The 16,471-nt window shown below is 39.5% G+C and overlaps 2 protein-coding genes across 4 annotated transcripts; one reads left to right on the forward strand and one right to left on the reverse strand.

Annotated features, from left to right (window-relative positions):
* The first annotated feature begins 563 nt into the window (after positions 1-563).
* On the forward strand, positions 564-11,467 carry ampd3a (adenosine monophosphate deaminase 3a). 3 transcript variants are annotated; one of them, XM_073465132.1, is made up of 16 exons: positions 564-621; positions 5,987-6,209; positions 6,305-6,340; positions 6,410-6,485; positions 6,670-6,835; positions 6,920-7,139; positions 7,271-7,400; positions 7,582-7,776; positions 8,045-8,176; positions 8,259-8,422; positions 8,535-8,661; positions 9,108-9,271; positions 9,698-9,818; positions 10,677-10,850; positions 11,013-11,123; positions 11,224-11,467. In XM_073465132.1, exons 1-16 carry the CDS (start codon positions 564-566, stop codon positions 11,389-11,391), a joined length of 2,265 nt encoding a protein of 754 aa, XP_073321233.1. In that variant the 3' UTR covers positions 11,392-11,467. The 3 variants fall into 3 exon arrangements, with proteins under 3 accessions (XP_073321233.1, XP_073321231.1, XP_073321232.1); XM_073465130.1 differs by having other exon boundaries at positions 6,305-6,485; XM_073465131.1 differs by lacking the exon at positions 564-621 and adding an exon at positions 2,541-2,562 and having other exon boundaries at positions 6,305-6,485.
* A 531-nt stretch (positions 11,468-11,998) lies between these two features.
* lyve1a (lymphatic vessel endothelial hyaluronic receptor 1a) lies at positions 11,999-14,206 on the reverse strand. The gene is made up of 6 exons (XM_073465133.1): positions 14,079-14,206; positions 13,752-13,935; positions 13,512-13,651; positions 12,719-12,940; positions 12,460-12,532; positions 11,999-12,364 (listed from the first exon to the last, which is right to left on the reverse strand). The coding sequence occupies exons 1-6, from the start codon at positions 14,164-14,166 to the stop codon at positions 12,217-12,219; spliced, it is 855 nt and encodes a 284-aa protein (XP_073321234.1). The 5' UTR covers positions 14,167-14,206; the 3' UTR covers positions 11,999-12,216.
* Positions 14,207-16,471: the final 2,265 nt, after the last annotated feature.

The raw sequence follows: 16,471 nt of genomic DNA on the forward strand, positions 1-16,471 counted from the left end.
TCTCTGAGGGAACTTGCACACAGTTCAGTCACACTTCAGAGACAACAGAGCCCGAAGAGGTGAGTGGAATTATTTGACATACGACATGGGTTATGACCATCAATTGACAATGGGAGTCAAGTTTTGTTTATATAGCTGAATATTACAAATCACAAATTTGCCTCGAGGGGCTTTACAATCTGTACAGCATTAGACACCCTCCACTCTCGTTTCTTCTAAGGAAAAAACTCCCCAAAAACCCTTTAACATGGGAACAATCAAAGACTAAAACTTCCTCCTCCTCATCTTTTTATGTCTTCAAATTTACATTAAAAATGACTGGTTTATAGCTGTATACTCTATAGTTTTGCTATACTGTATGTGAAACTTAGTAACTGGTTTATATCCATATCCAAACCCATTTATCAGTGCAAAAAAAGAGAAAGTATGCATCTAGACGTAGTGGAAATGTATCTGACAAGTATTAGAGAATAGCTGTAAGGGAGGCTGCTTTGTATTCACGGGTGAATGCACTTCCTTCGCTTTTATCTTTCCTCTTCTCCAGGCCCTGGCCACTGGGAAAGATGAGAAGAGGAGACACGCCTCTTTTAAAGCAGCAGTCAAGTCCTTGCTTGGGAAAGAGTGAGCGTCTTCACTTTCCCTCTGTCATCACTATCTCTAATGTACTGTACAAGTCTTTCTCTTGTGGGGTTGACCTCACTCTCAGATTTGACTTTGACAAAGAGCCAACTTGGGGGCATAGCCAATACCAGCAGTGACGTGTCTGAGAAAAGCCACAAAAAGACAAGATAAAGACAGTAGAATATAGCGAGCTGGGTATGAGATAGGGCTATTAGTGGAGGAGTAATGGCCTCAAGAAGTCTCCTCTGGGAGTTTCACAGTGAAATAATGAATGACGATCCATATTCTCCAAAGTGGCTGTGGAGATGATAGAGGGTCAACTCCACATTTCCTGTACATTTAGGAGTGCACACACATACATTAGCACAGTCCACAGTAAGCACCATGTAGATACTCCCCACATTAGTGTCTAATTATGCCTTCTAGAGATCTGCACCAACACTATTTATCATCCATGTGATCTGATGTTACTTAAACCAGATACAGATCAATAAGAGCAAAGCTCCTGTGATGCTGACTAAAATATTTTATCCGCTGTGTAATTGGGATGTTGATTTGAGGAGTCCTTAATATAGACATAAAGGCCTTTTTATCATGTAGGGAGTGACTAATGACCACCTTGATGCTATTTTTTTTTCAAAATGTCATCACGTTCCGAATATTGAATCAATCTCGTGATTTTTTTTTTTTAGATCCATTCTATAAATGTGAACAGTGCAGAAAAGACCCATCAATATGAGTTTAAAGTAACACAAGGATTACAGAAGATAAAACAATAAATGAGTTGTACCTCTGAAATGAGGCATGCAGTAATGCAGTTTCTGTTGACTCCCTGCTATATTGCTGTTATAATTCAAGGCACCTGTATATCACAAACAGATCTAATGATGCAATACTGGTTGGTGAGCAGAATTGTTGAAGCTGTATTCACAGTCAACAATTCCCCAAATTGATTTAGGGGAATATTCTCTGTCAAATTTGTCACTGCTTGTCCATCTTTCAAAGCTTATCAAGGTTCATTCCCTGGTAAGAGTAGGCTAAGCAAGGCCATTATTTATTCTGCTGGTTAAACAGCACCAGAACCGTACAGTATGAATATTATTTTTTACCACAATCACTATTGACAGAAAGGATCAGTCTGGGGTGATCAGACTGTTATAAATAGCTGGGCAGTGACAAGTAAGACATAAAAATATAATGCAGTATGCAGCCCTGCATCATATATAGTTAAATGGGAGATGAGTCAGTTGTATTTGCTATCACACAAATCAGAGTGGTAATCTGAGAGTGTAAGGTACTTGAATGTCTTCTGAGGGCAATTATTTGTTTCTAGAGTGATTTTGTCAGGAAAAAACAGTATTTTCAGAGGAACAGGGGCTAAACCATGGTCAGAACCCAGACGAAAACAAATGCTTGGATTGTTCTCAGACGGTCTGCCTGCCTGCCTGGGGGTACTTAAGAAAACTGAGCAGCTTGTGACTTACTGACTGAAAAGGACAACTGCGACGACTGCCCTTTGTGTGATGCCTCATTACGAAAGAAGAGGCATCAATGTGTGCACACTGTATATAAGTGTAAGAGTGAGCAACAGAGTGCTTGCATGTTTGTGTCTGAGAGAGACAGAAAGAGAGAGAGATAAATAGAGCAGTAGACAGCAGGCTCTGTCCAATCTGAGTGAGGCCCTCTCTTTGTTGACAGCCAGTTTTGACATATTCTCAGGATTAGTAGCTCTGTCAACATGATGCCACTGGCTCCTTAAAATAGAGAGAGATAGCCAGTCAGGAAAACAAAACTGTAGTTGTGTGCCACCGTAGACTCGTACATTGACTTGAGTCTGACCCACGTAGATGCAGACAGAGTACCACTGAATCTATACAGTGCTTCACTGCGTCCAACTTGAGATGACAACATCTCCAGATATGGCTATGAACGGCACTGAAGGTAAGTGCAGAACTGAAGGATGGGATCTACACATGAAATAATAGGCAAAATGGCTGAAATCAAGTTACAACATAGGCTATTCATTGCATCACTCTGCTATAACTCAAGGCACATGGGCATCAGAGAGGAGGCTGCCTGGGTTTGGTCAACAGCAAAATTGGACTGCACGCGTGGGGGACACGAGTCTCCCCTGGGTGTTGGATCTCTCTGCCAAATGACCTAATTTCTATATATTCATGAAAGAGTTTGCAAAAAACCTATTACATATTATTTCTTTAAGAATCATGAGGAAATTTTGACTTTGATACATCTAAATGAATGGTTAAATCAATAAAACAAAAATTGTAACTACTAATACAAGACTTGAGAGTTTTATTGTTTTTAAATTATATGTCAAAGATTCAACGTTTTTTGTAGCCACGTCATGTTCTTGACCAAGTTGTCATGGTAACAGTGAAACTCTGTTAAAAGTGATAGAAAGGAGAAATTTAGACCGACATGTGCTTGGAAATCGTTGATAGTTTCATTATTTTGCTAATTAAAGCCTGTGCTAAGAAACAAAACAAGATTTTATACAGTGTAAGCTTAAACAGCCGTCAAGACTATTAAATTAACTTACCATTAGTCACCTCGGCAGGATGAGAACGTCAAAGTAAAGTCCGCAGGTCAGTAACGTTAGCTAGCTACAACAAAAGCATGAGTTTTAGCGTAATGTTAACGTTTTGTAAATTGAACCTTATGGTAGCTGGTATGTTGGTTTAAAACAAGCAAACCTAACTATACCTACTGTAACTAACTGTTCTGAAACACCAACACGTTGCCTTTGACGATAAGGATAAAATTGCCATTACCATTATCTTAATTAGGCTAGCTACGTCTAACGTTAGCCGCGGATTGATTTTAAGAAGGCGTGGTTAGGTTCTATCAACCTATCAATATTTGAATATGGAATGAGTTGTTTGTTGGTTGCTTGCTGTTTCTGGGTGATCTTGTTGTTGTTGTTGTTGTTGTTGTTGTTGTTGTTGTTGTTGTTGTTGTTGTTGTTGTTGTTGTTGTTGTTGTTGCTGCTGCTGCTGCTGCTGCTCCTGCTGCTGGTTGTTTGTTTGTTTTGTTTTTTCAAGGATATTGTAAGTGGTTAGCTAGTTCTTGTTCCTGTTCAGTTGTGTGTGTTTGTGTGTGTGTGTGTGTGTGTGTTTGTGTGTGCACCTGCATGTATGAAAAAGTGAGGAAAAAGAAATAAAGGGTATTTATCAGGGCTGGTCTGTATGGCCTTAAAATAATATCACGATATTTTAGGCTGTTTCACAATAGACGATATATATCTGGATATTTGAAATGTCCTCAAAAGCACTTCATGGAGAGCTGAAGTCACGCCCATTCTGGTTTCCTACATGGGACCTAATTTCAGAAAAACTTTGTATGGTATTGAATGGAGAGAGACAAATAGATTTTTTGATCCCATCTGAATTGTGACTCACACATATGATGTTTGTCAATTTAAAAGATAATTTTTCATCCTGAGAAAGTCACGGTTTGTCATGAAAATAATTAACTATAAGACTAATTATAAAGACTACACGGCCAACACTTGCATAAGTGAATAACGTAAACATTGTTGAGTTGGTCCTGTATATTAGCAGCCTGCAGAACTGACAAACTACACATTCACATAACTGTAGTTGTCAATATGGCCAAATTTATTGTGACTGTCCAGGTGACTTTCTTGACTTGAAAAATCATCTTTTAAATTCACAAACATCATATGTGTAGTTGACAACCAATGTGGTTCACAACCAGACAAAGTTTTTCTGAAATAAGGTCCCATGAGGTCCACTGGAAGGGGCGTGACCTCAGCTCCCTAGAAATGCTAGAATAGAGCAACAAAATCAAATATCACAATATTTTTGATTAAATACGTTAATATCGCTACTGCAACAATATTGTAGGGATGACTATTGGTACTTTAACAAAGCATTAACCCAATCAGTAGTATTAGAACAAGTAGAACAGTCATCACTTCACTGTAATGCAGCCTTTAAAACCAGGAAAGGACAACACCTTTGCTATAACGGGCTATAACAATATCCAAAATCTCAGACTGTATATAATCTAGTCTAGTTGATATTTATCATAATAATACGAAATGATTTCAGGGTGTATGAGAGGAAGGTTAATAATTCATAAGGCCATCATCTCCAGATCAATGCAGCTTTATGTGCCTATCCCTTTCCACAGTCTGCATGTGGTGCCATAAAGCTCCACAGCAGTGGTGATGCACACAGCTGTTGTCAGAATAGTGTTGTGTGTCCGGAATGATAAGCTTCCTGGAAGCACCCTGGCAGAGCGGAAAATTGGCTTGTATGACACCATGCGGCGTGGCCTTTCTCTGTTGTTGCTTTAACTCACGAGTAACCATAACTGCATCCTGTAATACTAAGGATATCAGCAAGACACTGTCAGTTCACCCAGGTTATCTCCTTGCAGAAATAGACAGTTGTATGTTTGACATAGCGGCTGTGTGGAGTGTATCCAGGATTAGACACTGGAGTAAAAATAAGGCTATACTGTTGATAAGGGCTAAAATATAATAACTGACATAGTTTTTATTAAGTGACAATAAAGTAACATGTCAAGAATAGCTCAGGAGGATTCCTATAAAGGCGACTGACACAGGTTATTTTTAAATGGTATTGTACTGGGGCACGCTTCACTAGTAAAGTTTAGTATGATGGTAATCCAATGGATATTCCACAGGATTAGCTATTGTTTCCATCACAGCCTCCTATTGCAGCCAGTTGCAAAATACTTTATTAATAGCACCTTTCAAAAAAATAGTGACTTGTTTCTTTACATAGATGACATTTGAAAAGAAAGATAGCAAAGAATGAAAAAGTACAAGTAAAGACAGCTAACAGGAACACGAGATAACAAAAAAAGCAAATTAAGGACAAAAACAACAAAGCAAGATAACTGAGTAAACAGAATAAATGTGTGACTGTGAAAATGAACTGGGAGCGGATGAACTGTAACTAGTATAAGATGGGTATTACGTGACTGCATTACATTGACAACCTGACGGAGTTGTGTACTGGTTTATTTGTGGGACCTCAAGAGGTGATTTTTATGGGTTTTGTTTGGAATTGTGTTTAAGAGTCAGTCTGCAGGGCATGAACAACTACAGCAACTTAATGTCATTTGAGCCAACATGAGAAATTCACAGAGCTGTCCAGGTGGTGATGCTGTTAGCTCTTGAATTTACTGCACCCAAACCCTTACACAGGTAGATTTGCTTGTTTACAAAACAGCAGAAACTAGTCGGAGCGAGTAAAGCTCTAACAAGGAGGGCAGGACCTCTTTGTATCCTGTAAATACTGTACATGTCACTGTCGCCAGTCATTTTACTGCCGCTTCTACCTTCTTGCAGATATGCCTCGCCAATTTCCAAAGGTAACTCTGAGTGAGGCAGAGGAGGAGACACAATTGCTAGCAGAGAAGGCATACGCATCAGCGCTAAAGGAAGAAGACCACAAGGATGCCTTATCAATGTTCACCGTGCCTGAGGACTGTCCAATTGGCCTGCAACAAGCCAAGGAACATGAACTGCTTAAGGAGCTGGCAGAGCAACAATCAGAGGAGAGTGCCAAGAGGTAGGTGTAAATGAAAAAAAACATAGTTAACAATTGTATCATGGCTTGGAGTGAAGTTTTGTTTGCTGATATTAATTGTGTTGGGATTTTTGCAGGAAGAAAAGTTTGAAGATGATTCGTTCCCAGTCGATGTCTCTGCAGATCCCATTGAATGCAGACTGGACACGGTCAGTGGCAGTTACACCATTCCTGTCTCCCAGCTCCACCTGCTCATCACTGCCAGAAACCTGCCCTGATTACCAGAGGGTCACTATTAGTGGTGATTACTGTGCTGGAGTAAGTACTGTAAACAGGAGAATTTACAGGTGTTAATCAGAGTTAAAGAAATTAATGCTTTGACAGCTTTACTTATTGTATTTATTGATAGTTCCCAACTTATTATTGTACACAGGATGTTGAAAAAGCTTAAATAAGAAAACACTTAAGATTATTGTATGTGTCATGTCTGTTCCCCATTCAGATCACAGTGGAGGACTACGAACAGGCAGCTAAAAGTCTCTTTAAGGCTTTGCTTATTCGTGAGAAATACTCAAAGCTAGCCTATCAAAGATTTTGCAGAACCACGGCCCAGTTCCTCCGCAGTGCTCAGAACATGAGATGGAGTGAAGAAGATGAAGTTCTACCAGGTCTGAAGGTCTTGTGATTTTTTTTTAAAGTATCTCTCACTGATGATGGTTTCCTGTTCATATGTGAATGCTGTGGTCCACCAGATATGTGCCCGCATCCAAAAGATGGGGAAGATCCCTACAGCATGGAAAACATCCCTGAGAACTTGAACTATGAACTGAAGATGAAGGATGGGATAGTGCATGTGTATGATAATGCAGAGGCTCTGAGAGAAAACCGGCCCCACGACCTTCCTTACCCAGACTTAGAGACCTTTGCCATAGATCTCAGTCACGTGCTTGCAATGATTGCAGATGGACCCACGTAAGTTGCCAAAACAAAAAACATGCTACAGCTACAGTATGCTGGTTCAACACACTGCTTTGGTATAACCGGTTGTTGCCACTAAGCAGTACTTATATACTTACTAAACTGAGGTCCGCTCTAATTTTCAGGAAGACCTACTGTCACAGACGACTGAATTTCTTGAGCTCGAAGTTCTACCTCCATGAGATGCTCAATGAGATGGCTGAGCTAAAGGAACTAAAGAGTGTGCCTCACAGAGATTTCTACAATGTTAGAAAGGTTAGATCTCCATCTACAGGTGTTATAAAGAGTGTATAATCCAATCTTGTATCCCAAAGATTGTTTTGGTGAAAACATCTCAGTACATGCTGTCTTCCTTAATTTTAACTAATAAAAGAAAAAAAGGTAAGAAAAGCCATGTGTGCACTTGTTAAACATAGAAGTTGCTTCTTCCCCTCAGATCGACACACATATTCATGCGGCTGCCTGCATGTCTCAGAAACACCTGCTGACCTTCATCCAGAAAACATACAAGACTGATGCTGACCGTGTGGTGCTGGAAAAGGCGGGACAAAAGATGACTCTCCAGCAGGTTTTCCACAACCTCAATAAGGACCCCTATGACCTCACTGTGGACTCTCTGGATGTACATGCTGTAAGAAAAGCAGGAAAGGCCACCATATTTTAGCATTAGGCTTATTTTGTTTTTCTGTGTTCATTTTAAATATGTTGGAATGGGGAGGAAAATTAATACGTTTTGTGAATTACATTATTACTACATTATGGAACATAATAATAATTGGAATGGATAGGAATCTCTCTGCAACTTGCAATTCCCTCACTCCCTCTGCCTTTAATTTGTGGCACTTAATGTTCCTAAATACCAGTTCACTAATATGCTTTCTAATGTATAAACTGTCCAGGGGAGACACACCTTCCACCGGTTTGATAAGTTCAATTCGAAGTATAACCCAGTGGGAGCCAGTGAACTTCGAGAAATCTTCCTGAAAACAGACAACATCATTAATGGAGACTATTTTGCTCGCATCATCAAGGTATCAGATCGTGTGATGATACATTTCAAGTCTGAACTGATGCGGACACAGTTAAGCACACTCTACTTCTCACCTTCAACAGGAAGTGGCCCATGACCTGGAGGAGAGTAAGTACCAGCACGCAGAGCCTCGCCTTTCCATCTATGGACGCTCTCCAGATGAGTGGGACAGTCTGTCTAAGTGGTTCATTCACCACAAACTGCACTCTCCAAACATGAGATGGATGATTCAAGTGCCCAGGATATAGTGAGTGCTACGGCCTGAAGAAACCCTCAAGCTTCTAATTTAAAAGCAATTTTCAAAATGTGAAATTGTGAAATTTACTTAAAATATAACACAATGTTTAATTGTGTTTCAGTGACATTTTCAAGTCAAAGAAGCTGGTACCTAATTTTGCCAAGATGCTGGAGAACATATTCCTTCCTCTGTTTGAGGCCACCGTCAACCCACAGAAGCACAAAGAACTTCACGTTTTCCTCAAATATGTAAGATTTTTTAGGGTTCATCATGCCAAAATGTACAGAACAATAGCTCACCAAAATAGTGATTAATTTCCTCAAGTTTCTCATGGATATTACCTATTCAATGCTATTGATTATTGATGAGGTAACACCTCACTTGAACATCTCCTCTTTATCATTTAAATCCAGTATAATGTGAAAAATGTTTCATAGTAGAAGCAATAACTGTTGACAAATACTGTACATTAATAAACACTTTTAAATGGCCTTATAACTGCTTACACATTGCTACTTTATAGAGCATTGTAAACAATTTAGTAAATGTTTATGTTGTGTTTATAAATACTAAACATGTAATTCAAGGGCATGAATTGTTAATAATATTTGTTACGTTATTACCCTTGGTACCTGCCGGGGATTCATAAAGCTGTCCCAGTTGTAAATGACTTGTTTTCTTTGTGTGAGTGCAGGTGTCAGGCTTTGACAGCGTGGATGATGAGTCCAAACACAGCGATCACATGTTCTCCTTCAGGAGCCCAAAGCCAGAACAGTGGACTACGGATGACAACCCTCCCTACAGCTACTACCTCTTCCACATGTATGCAAACATCATGGTCCTCAACAACCTCAGAAAGTAAGAGCTGATGGCTTATTATATTGTTATATAATAATTATTATTATATGATATTATTATATATTATATTATTCTGTCTTCATAACACACACTAATATTTGAAAACAGGGTGCTTTTCTGTGAGAATGACGGAGAACATTTTTGACTTTACACCTGGTTCTGCAGGTCCAGCACTCAGTGTACAGTTTACTTTGTAGAGCTGCCAGGGAAGATTGATTGATTAATCATAGGAAAGTAAGAACCTTACAAATACTGAAGTACTGAGCACTCACAGATAATGAGAGTAATTTGGACATTTCAACACACAGCATGCAGCCGCTATCTATTAATACTATCAACACAGAGATGAACAAAATAAGACACTGTTCCATAATTTGCTCATATATTGATCGAATGGTTTGTCATGTCCTTTTGTGTCGTCTGTAGAGAGCTTGGACTGAGCACCTTCCAGTTCCGTCCCCATTGTGGAGAAGCTGGATCAATCACTCATTTGGTCTCTGCCTTTCTCACATCGGACAACATCTCACATGGACTCAACCTGAAGAAGGTATCTCAGATGTGTTGACAGGCTCATTTCTGACTGACTATTAAAGTGTGGAATTCAGATGCTGCCTGCAGGGCTAGGAGGGATAACACAGTGCTCCTGCTGAGCCAAAAATCAATAATATGGCTATACTTTATGCTTGTTGTCCCTGTTCAAAATGGATTATAGTAAACTGAAATAGTTTATAGTCACAGTGTGAGAACACAGTGGAGCAGCATAATCGACACTCAAATGAACTCCTCTTCCTTCTGACTGTTTTGAAGTCTTGTGTCAAAAAGTCCCTGTGGATTTCTCACTTTTAGCGCTGTGGTTCATCACAGAACAGCTGAAAATAGGGGAACTGTACGTGAGAGAGAGGAAGTTTTGAGTTTCATGTGGATAGACGATATGTTCTGAAAACAGAGACAAGGAAAGAGTCCTAAAGATAGAGAAAATGATGACTTGCTGATATTAGTTTATAACCCAAATTGTGCAGTTATACTGTATTCAAGCAATTTGGTTTAATGAGATAGCAAGAGGGTTATTTGGTTTTTGCTTGTTTATATCTGTCTTATTTATTTTAATAACAGTCAATGTGGAGAAAGGCCTAAAGATTGTAATATAAGCTCCGGTAAGGGGACCAGGAGCAAAATGTAATGTTTTAGGCCCCCCAGTTTAGTACCTGTGAGTCCTTGTGTAGCCAGTAGGAGCTGCTGGAAGATACAGATAGCATGTGATCAGCTGAAATGGCTTTAGGAGACATAGTGATTTACATGTGCATCAAACAGTCACTGAGCTATTTGTCTACCTTTGTGTGCTGTCTGTGTGTGTGTACCATATGTGTTGCCAGAGCAGTACTTATTTTTCTTCGTGTTTCCTCAGAGCCCTGTGCTGCAGTACCTGTACTACCTGGCCCAGGTGCCAATTGCCATGTCTCCACTCAGCAACAACAGCTTGTTCCTGGAATACTCCAAAAATCCTCTCAGAGAGTTCCTGCACAAAGGCCTGTGTGTGTCCCTGTCCACCGACGACCCCATGCAGTTCCACTACACCAAGGTAAACACAAACAACTACACAGAATATAGTAGGCTGCACTTCAGTATGACATGATCCTAGTTTGAATGACCGTACCAAACATACTATTGCAGTTTATTTTAGATGGATTTTGTTCTGCAGGGTAAATAATTCACATCCATTATTTGTGTGTGCTGATTGTAGGAACCCCTGATGGAAGAGTACGCCATCGCAGCTCAGCTGTGGAAGCTCAGCACCTGTGATGTATGTGAGATAGCCAGAAACAGTGTGCTGCAAAGTGGACTGTCTCACCAGGTACAGACAGTGACATGTTCACTCCTCCTTTATCACACCAGGCATGGCTTCATCTCCATCCAATATGTCTCGCAACAATTATTTTATTGTTTGTTTACAGGATAAGAGGCACTTCTTGGGTGTGAGCTATCAGAAAGATGGACCCGAAGGGAACGATATCCGTCGCACCAACGTCGCCCAGATCCGCATGGCCTACCGACACGAGACACTGTGCAATGAACTTAGCTTCATAGTCGACGCAGTAAAGTCTGAAGCTTTGAGTGAATAAAATGGAGCTCCCAGTAGACAGAATCCAAGCATGCTGAACTCTCAATAACCACAGTTTACCTTTATTTTGAAAAGTGCTGGTGGGTGACTGTGATGAGTCAATGAAAACTATAATGTCAGCTTAGTTGGTCACAAGTTGATAACAAAGGATTACTGAATGACTGATGGCACTTTGGCTGCTGTGGAGGGTCAGACGTTCACATGCTTGTCATTACACAATCCCGCTATGTATAAACAACTGTACCTTACACTCCATTTTGTAACGGGGGTATGTCATAAACTTGAAGTTTTTCAGTTACTGTATACACTGTACATCGGACAGAAGAACACTTACGGTTGAGAGAGCTTGACACAATGTTAGTTCAGAACAGTCTGATAAGAGATTAATGATGTCCGGGACATTCCCTCTGTCTCTCCCATAAGACGTTTCAGTGAGTTTTTGGAGAGATACCCATAAATTGAAAAATCTGGGATATAAGGACACAAGAACTTTTTAAAGTGCTGTGAAGTGAAACTGTCCTAGAAACAACGCATTTACATGTATGTTCATTATCTGAGGCAGCAAACAGTATGTTAAAAGAATAAAAAGTCTTCAGGCATCACAATGATTGTAATGTAAACATCGCCATCTAGTGGCAAAACTGCATCATTTAATAACATCAGATGACTGAATATACAGTACTTACAAATACATAAAAAAATAAATGCACTTTAAGGCCATTTTATAACAGAAAAAACAAGGCACACAAAAAGGAACATATTTCTGTCCTTAAAGATAATAATACACAGTAGTTGTCCACAGAGTTCTTAAAAATATCTCAAAAGTTTAACTTTCACTGTCGTCCACTTGTATCCTCTCATCTTCCTGAGCGTCTGTCTTGGTTTCGTTGATACTCTTCACGCACGTCCACTCTTCTGTCTGGATGAACTCTTCCTGCGGCTTCATGTCAACACTCAGAGCGCGACTCCCTCGACTATGTACAGAGAGAAAGAAAAATCATGCTATACACTTAAGATGTAACAATAATGAAAGATTATGTATAGTATTTTCACATGGAAAGCCACTTACATTTTTATGTATGCAATTACTATGATTGCAATAAGAAGAAGGGCACACGCTGAGGTGATTAGAATAGCTTTTCCTGGAATAAAAACACGAAAGGAAAAATACATTAGTCAAATAAAACGAAAATTACATCCTCACTCATTATTAGTATTTTGTAGTTGTAACTTTAACACGTTGAGCTGTATTATATGTACAGTATGAACTGAATATGACAAAAATGTCCTCCACAGCATTAACTCTGTTGTAAGCAAAATTTTCATACCTCCAGAAGAGGCTTGTGCACTGCCAGTAAAACGGGCCGGTTCTGCCTCATTCTCCATGGTTTCAGGAGTTGAGGAGGAAGAAGGAAGATGGGAGGAGGAAGACGTAGAGTGGAGGTTCCGGGTGGAGTTTGCTGCCTCAGAGTGAGACTGAGTTTGCCTCGAGGAATCTCTGCTGCTCAAAGGGCTGGCAGTTGTTGTATCCTTCAATTGTGTCGCAGCATCTGTGTGTATACATGAAGGCCATGAGAGATTAGATTAGTGCTATTTAAAGTGCATGCTATTTGATAAATGTATGTTTGTATCATTCACATAATTTTAACTTCTTTTTTTTCCTGAAGGAAAGATTGTATCTGCCTCCCATTGTCTCACAGATACATCTGTGTAGACATAGTGTTGGAACATATTAAAAGGACATTTTCAAATGGGTTTCTGTACGCAAAGGTAGATATTTAGTTATATACTGTATTTAGTTAAGAAATACTGTAAAATAAACATAACTCTTAAACAAATCTTTTTTATGTACTCGTCAATTTCAGTCAAACATTTTTTCATAAATTTGGGAGCAAAGTAGTTTTCCACAATAAAATACAACTGAATACAACCTCAGTCCTAATGTATATGCAATAGAGTCTTAGCACAGCCTTTATCAGGAGTATTCATTCACATTAATCTGAGTAAATACCTTCTGATGTACATCAAATTTCAACAGATTGTTTTGTTTAAAGAACAAAAAGCCGGGGCATGCACCACCTAACTGATTTGTGAACTAATGTGTAGCAAAGAACATCATACCTGATTCATTGAAGCAAAACACATCAAACTTATTTTTAACAGATGCTCGCCATGTCACCAAGCCTGTCTGGTTTTGGCCACAATTAGAAATGGCCTTTCTGCGGGGGATGACTGCAAAATGCTCATCAATCCACCCAAACCTGAACAAAACAAAACAAAACAAAACATAACATTAGGCACTTTTCATTAAACTCCACTGAGATGACTGAGGAGATCTTGTGCTTTTTTCACTTGTCTTACCTGCATGTCTCGAAACCTCTAGTGAGAGCTTCTTTTACTTGTGCTTTTGAGGCAATGTTCACTCCGAGGGACAAGCAGAGCCTCCGAGCTTCAGAGGCATTGAAGGCATACTGAGGCTGGTTGAGGTTATTTAAGTAGGTAACCTGGAAGACTCCAGCAATACTTTTGTTCGCTGCTGGAAAAACTGGAAACAGCAGATAAGACATTCACAGATTTAGGTTTACTGTTTACTTGTAGATGCAGTAAATAATTTAAAATCAAACAACAAATTCTAGTTTTAGGCAAAGAAAAATAAAAATAAATATCAAAACAACTGGAATCACCTACCTCTGATGTGGCTTGTGTCAATATCTTTGTCACAGATGACCAGAGTAATTGACAACACCGATATGATGCAAAGCCAGATCATATTCATGACTGCTGAGAGTAGAGACAGACGAATGGTGGGAGTGACAAAGTGCTGCACGCTTTATGTGCCTGCGAGCCAAATGACCGGGTTAAATAGAGGTGATTCTGTTCATCGGGGCGTGTGGACTCTGTCATTGCCAGAAAGTAAAGGAAAAGGAAGAGGGAAGTACTGCTCACAGGTCACATCAAGATCCATCATATGTTCTGGGAGCAGGGCCCATGAGAAAAAGAGATAAAACTATTATGTCAGCAGAAGATCGAGCCACAGAAATGGAAGGCCAAATGCACTGAATTCAATTTCCCGGAATAGTAAAATGATGACTCAAACAGAAATGTTCTTAAGGTTATAATATGTAACATTTCTGCATGAAAATCTCTTAAACCTAACAAGGCCTCTGTTATATATCTTCCTGAGCTGTGTACTTACATTATCCCAAATGTTTCAAACAATGTTAAAGCCCAGAGAAACTGTGTGTTTCACTTGGTCGCCAGGGTCAAAACGTTTGGAAGGAAGTCGGTGAATGTGTCTGAACATAACGTGAATAAAAGTTTAAGACGTTACCTTGTCTGTGAAAATTTCGACCTGAGTCACGAAGAAAGATTTCATCAGCAATGGTGGTTGTTTTACAATGAAGACGATAACTCCCATGATCCCACACTACTCTTTAAAAGGGCCTTTTTGTTCCTTGAGATCTGTTTGACTCCCTGACGAGGCTTGAGGTTGAAAAGCATTAGTTTGTTTTAAAAGGAGACCTACTCTGCTATTTTCTTTTTTCTTTTCCTTCAGTGTTTTATAAATGTTCGTTTGTATGCAAAAGATCTTGAAAGATAAAAAGGTCACAGTCCGCACCCACAGAAAACACTGCTCCTGAAACGCCTCGTCATTCTGTGACTTTCTGACATCACACTACGTCACCATGTCACACATCTGCAAAATTTATACCAAGCAGCTAGTTTGGCACGTACAAATTGATTTAGCACCGCTGCTCTGTTGTTGTTAGTGGTGCTGGCTCAGGCGTTTGTGAGCTGACCAATCAGAGGAGACCGGGTATTTTGGAGAAGGGCCTTAAAGAGACAGGAGCTAAAACGGAGCAGTATGAGAAAACTGATGTGTTTTTTGAGCACTAAAGCATGTCAACATATTCTGATAGTAATCCAAAATAAAATTTGAACCTGAAAATGAGCATTATATGTCTCCTTTAAGGTCTAACATGACCATGTCAGTACAATAAAGGTATTTTAATAGTTTAAAAGAGAGTGCCTTGGAGTTTTTCTTGTGATTTTTGTGTTTTGTTGTGACTGATAAACCTCTCAGACGTCACATACTGTGTTAAAAAGTGCTTTTCAGTTACGTACATAAGCGATACAATTAGTCTACACTACTTTTGTTGGATTTAAGTGAATCACAGCTCGTATTACTCGAAAAAAATCTGTTAAAAAACGTAAAACTTAAAAGAAATGACATTACATGATAGTGTCCTCATTGAGTGATTTGCACAGTTACTAACCTCTGAGACTGGGCACTCTGTCCAAATGATTTCCTCCCATGGGGCCTTACTCAATCATGAACTTTCTTATGATCTCTGGTATCCTCTGATGAGCGTTTGGCACACGACGACATCCCACTTCCACAAAAACATCTCTGCCCAAACCCTGACAGCAGGAAATGACGCATAGAGTGCTGACGAACATGCAGCCGTGTTTTTGGCAGATGTTAGGTGTCAATGAGGTGAGTCGGCAGAATAATTTACAATCTGGAGTTATGGAAAAGGACAAGTATCTCAGTCCTCTTAAGGGCGGGATTTGTGTGTCTATGGGGTCACATCAAGACTGGGGAACTTATATTACACGACACTAAATGGTTTCCTGCGTTAATTATGCTACTCCACTGAGAATATGATGATGTTTTGATGTGTTGGAAAGCAACAACAGGAATGTTGGGGAACAAAAAAATATGATTGCCATTGGTTTATTTCACTGCCTACAGTAGGTACTGTGACTGGTTTCCCCTGCTGCAATGTCACATGAGGATAAGAGTCTAACTTATCATTGCTACCCTTCAGTTTTGGTTCTGATACACAAATTAGTCATAAGTTATTAATTAGAGAGCTTTAGAGATGCGAGATGGTGGGTAGATTTTGTTATCTTTGGACAGAGCCAGGCTAGCTGTTTTCCTGCTTCAGTCTTTGTGCTAAGCTAAGCTAACAAAGCTGTATGTACTTCATATAAATGTGATAGTCGTATCACATAAGCAAATAAATGTATTTTTGCGAAAACCATTCCTTCTGAGCAATTATAAAGATAAAAAAAAA

Source organism: Pagrus major, chromosome 4 (assembly GCF_040436345.1).
Source record: "Pagrus major chromosome 4, Pma_NU_1.0".
Lineage (NCBI taxonomy): Eukaryota > Metazoa > Chordata > Actinopteri > Spariformes > Sparidae > Pagrus > Pagrus major.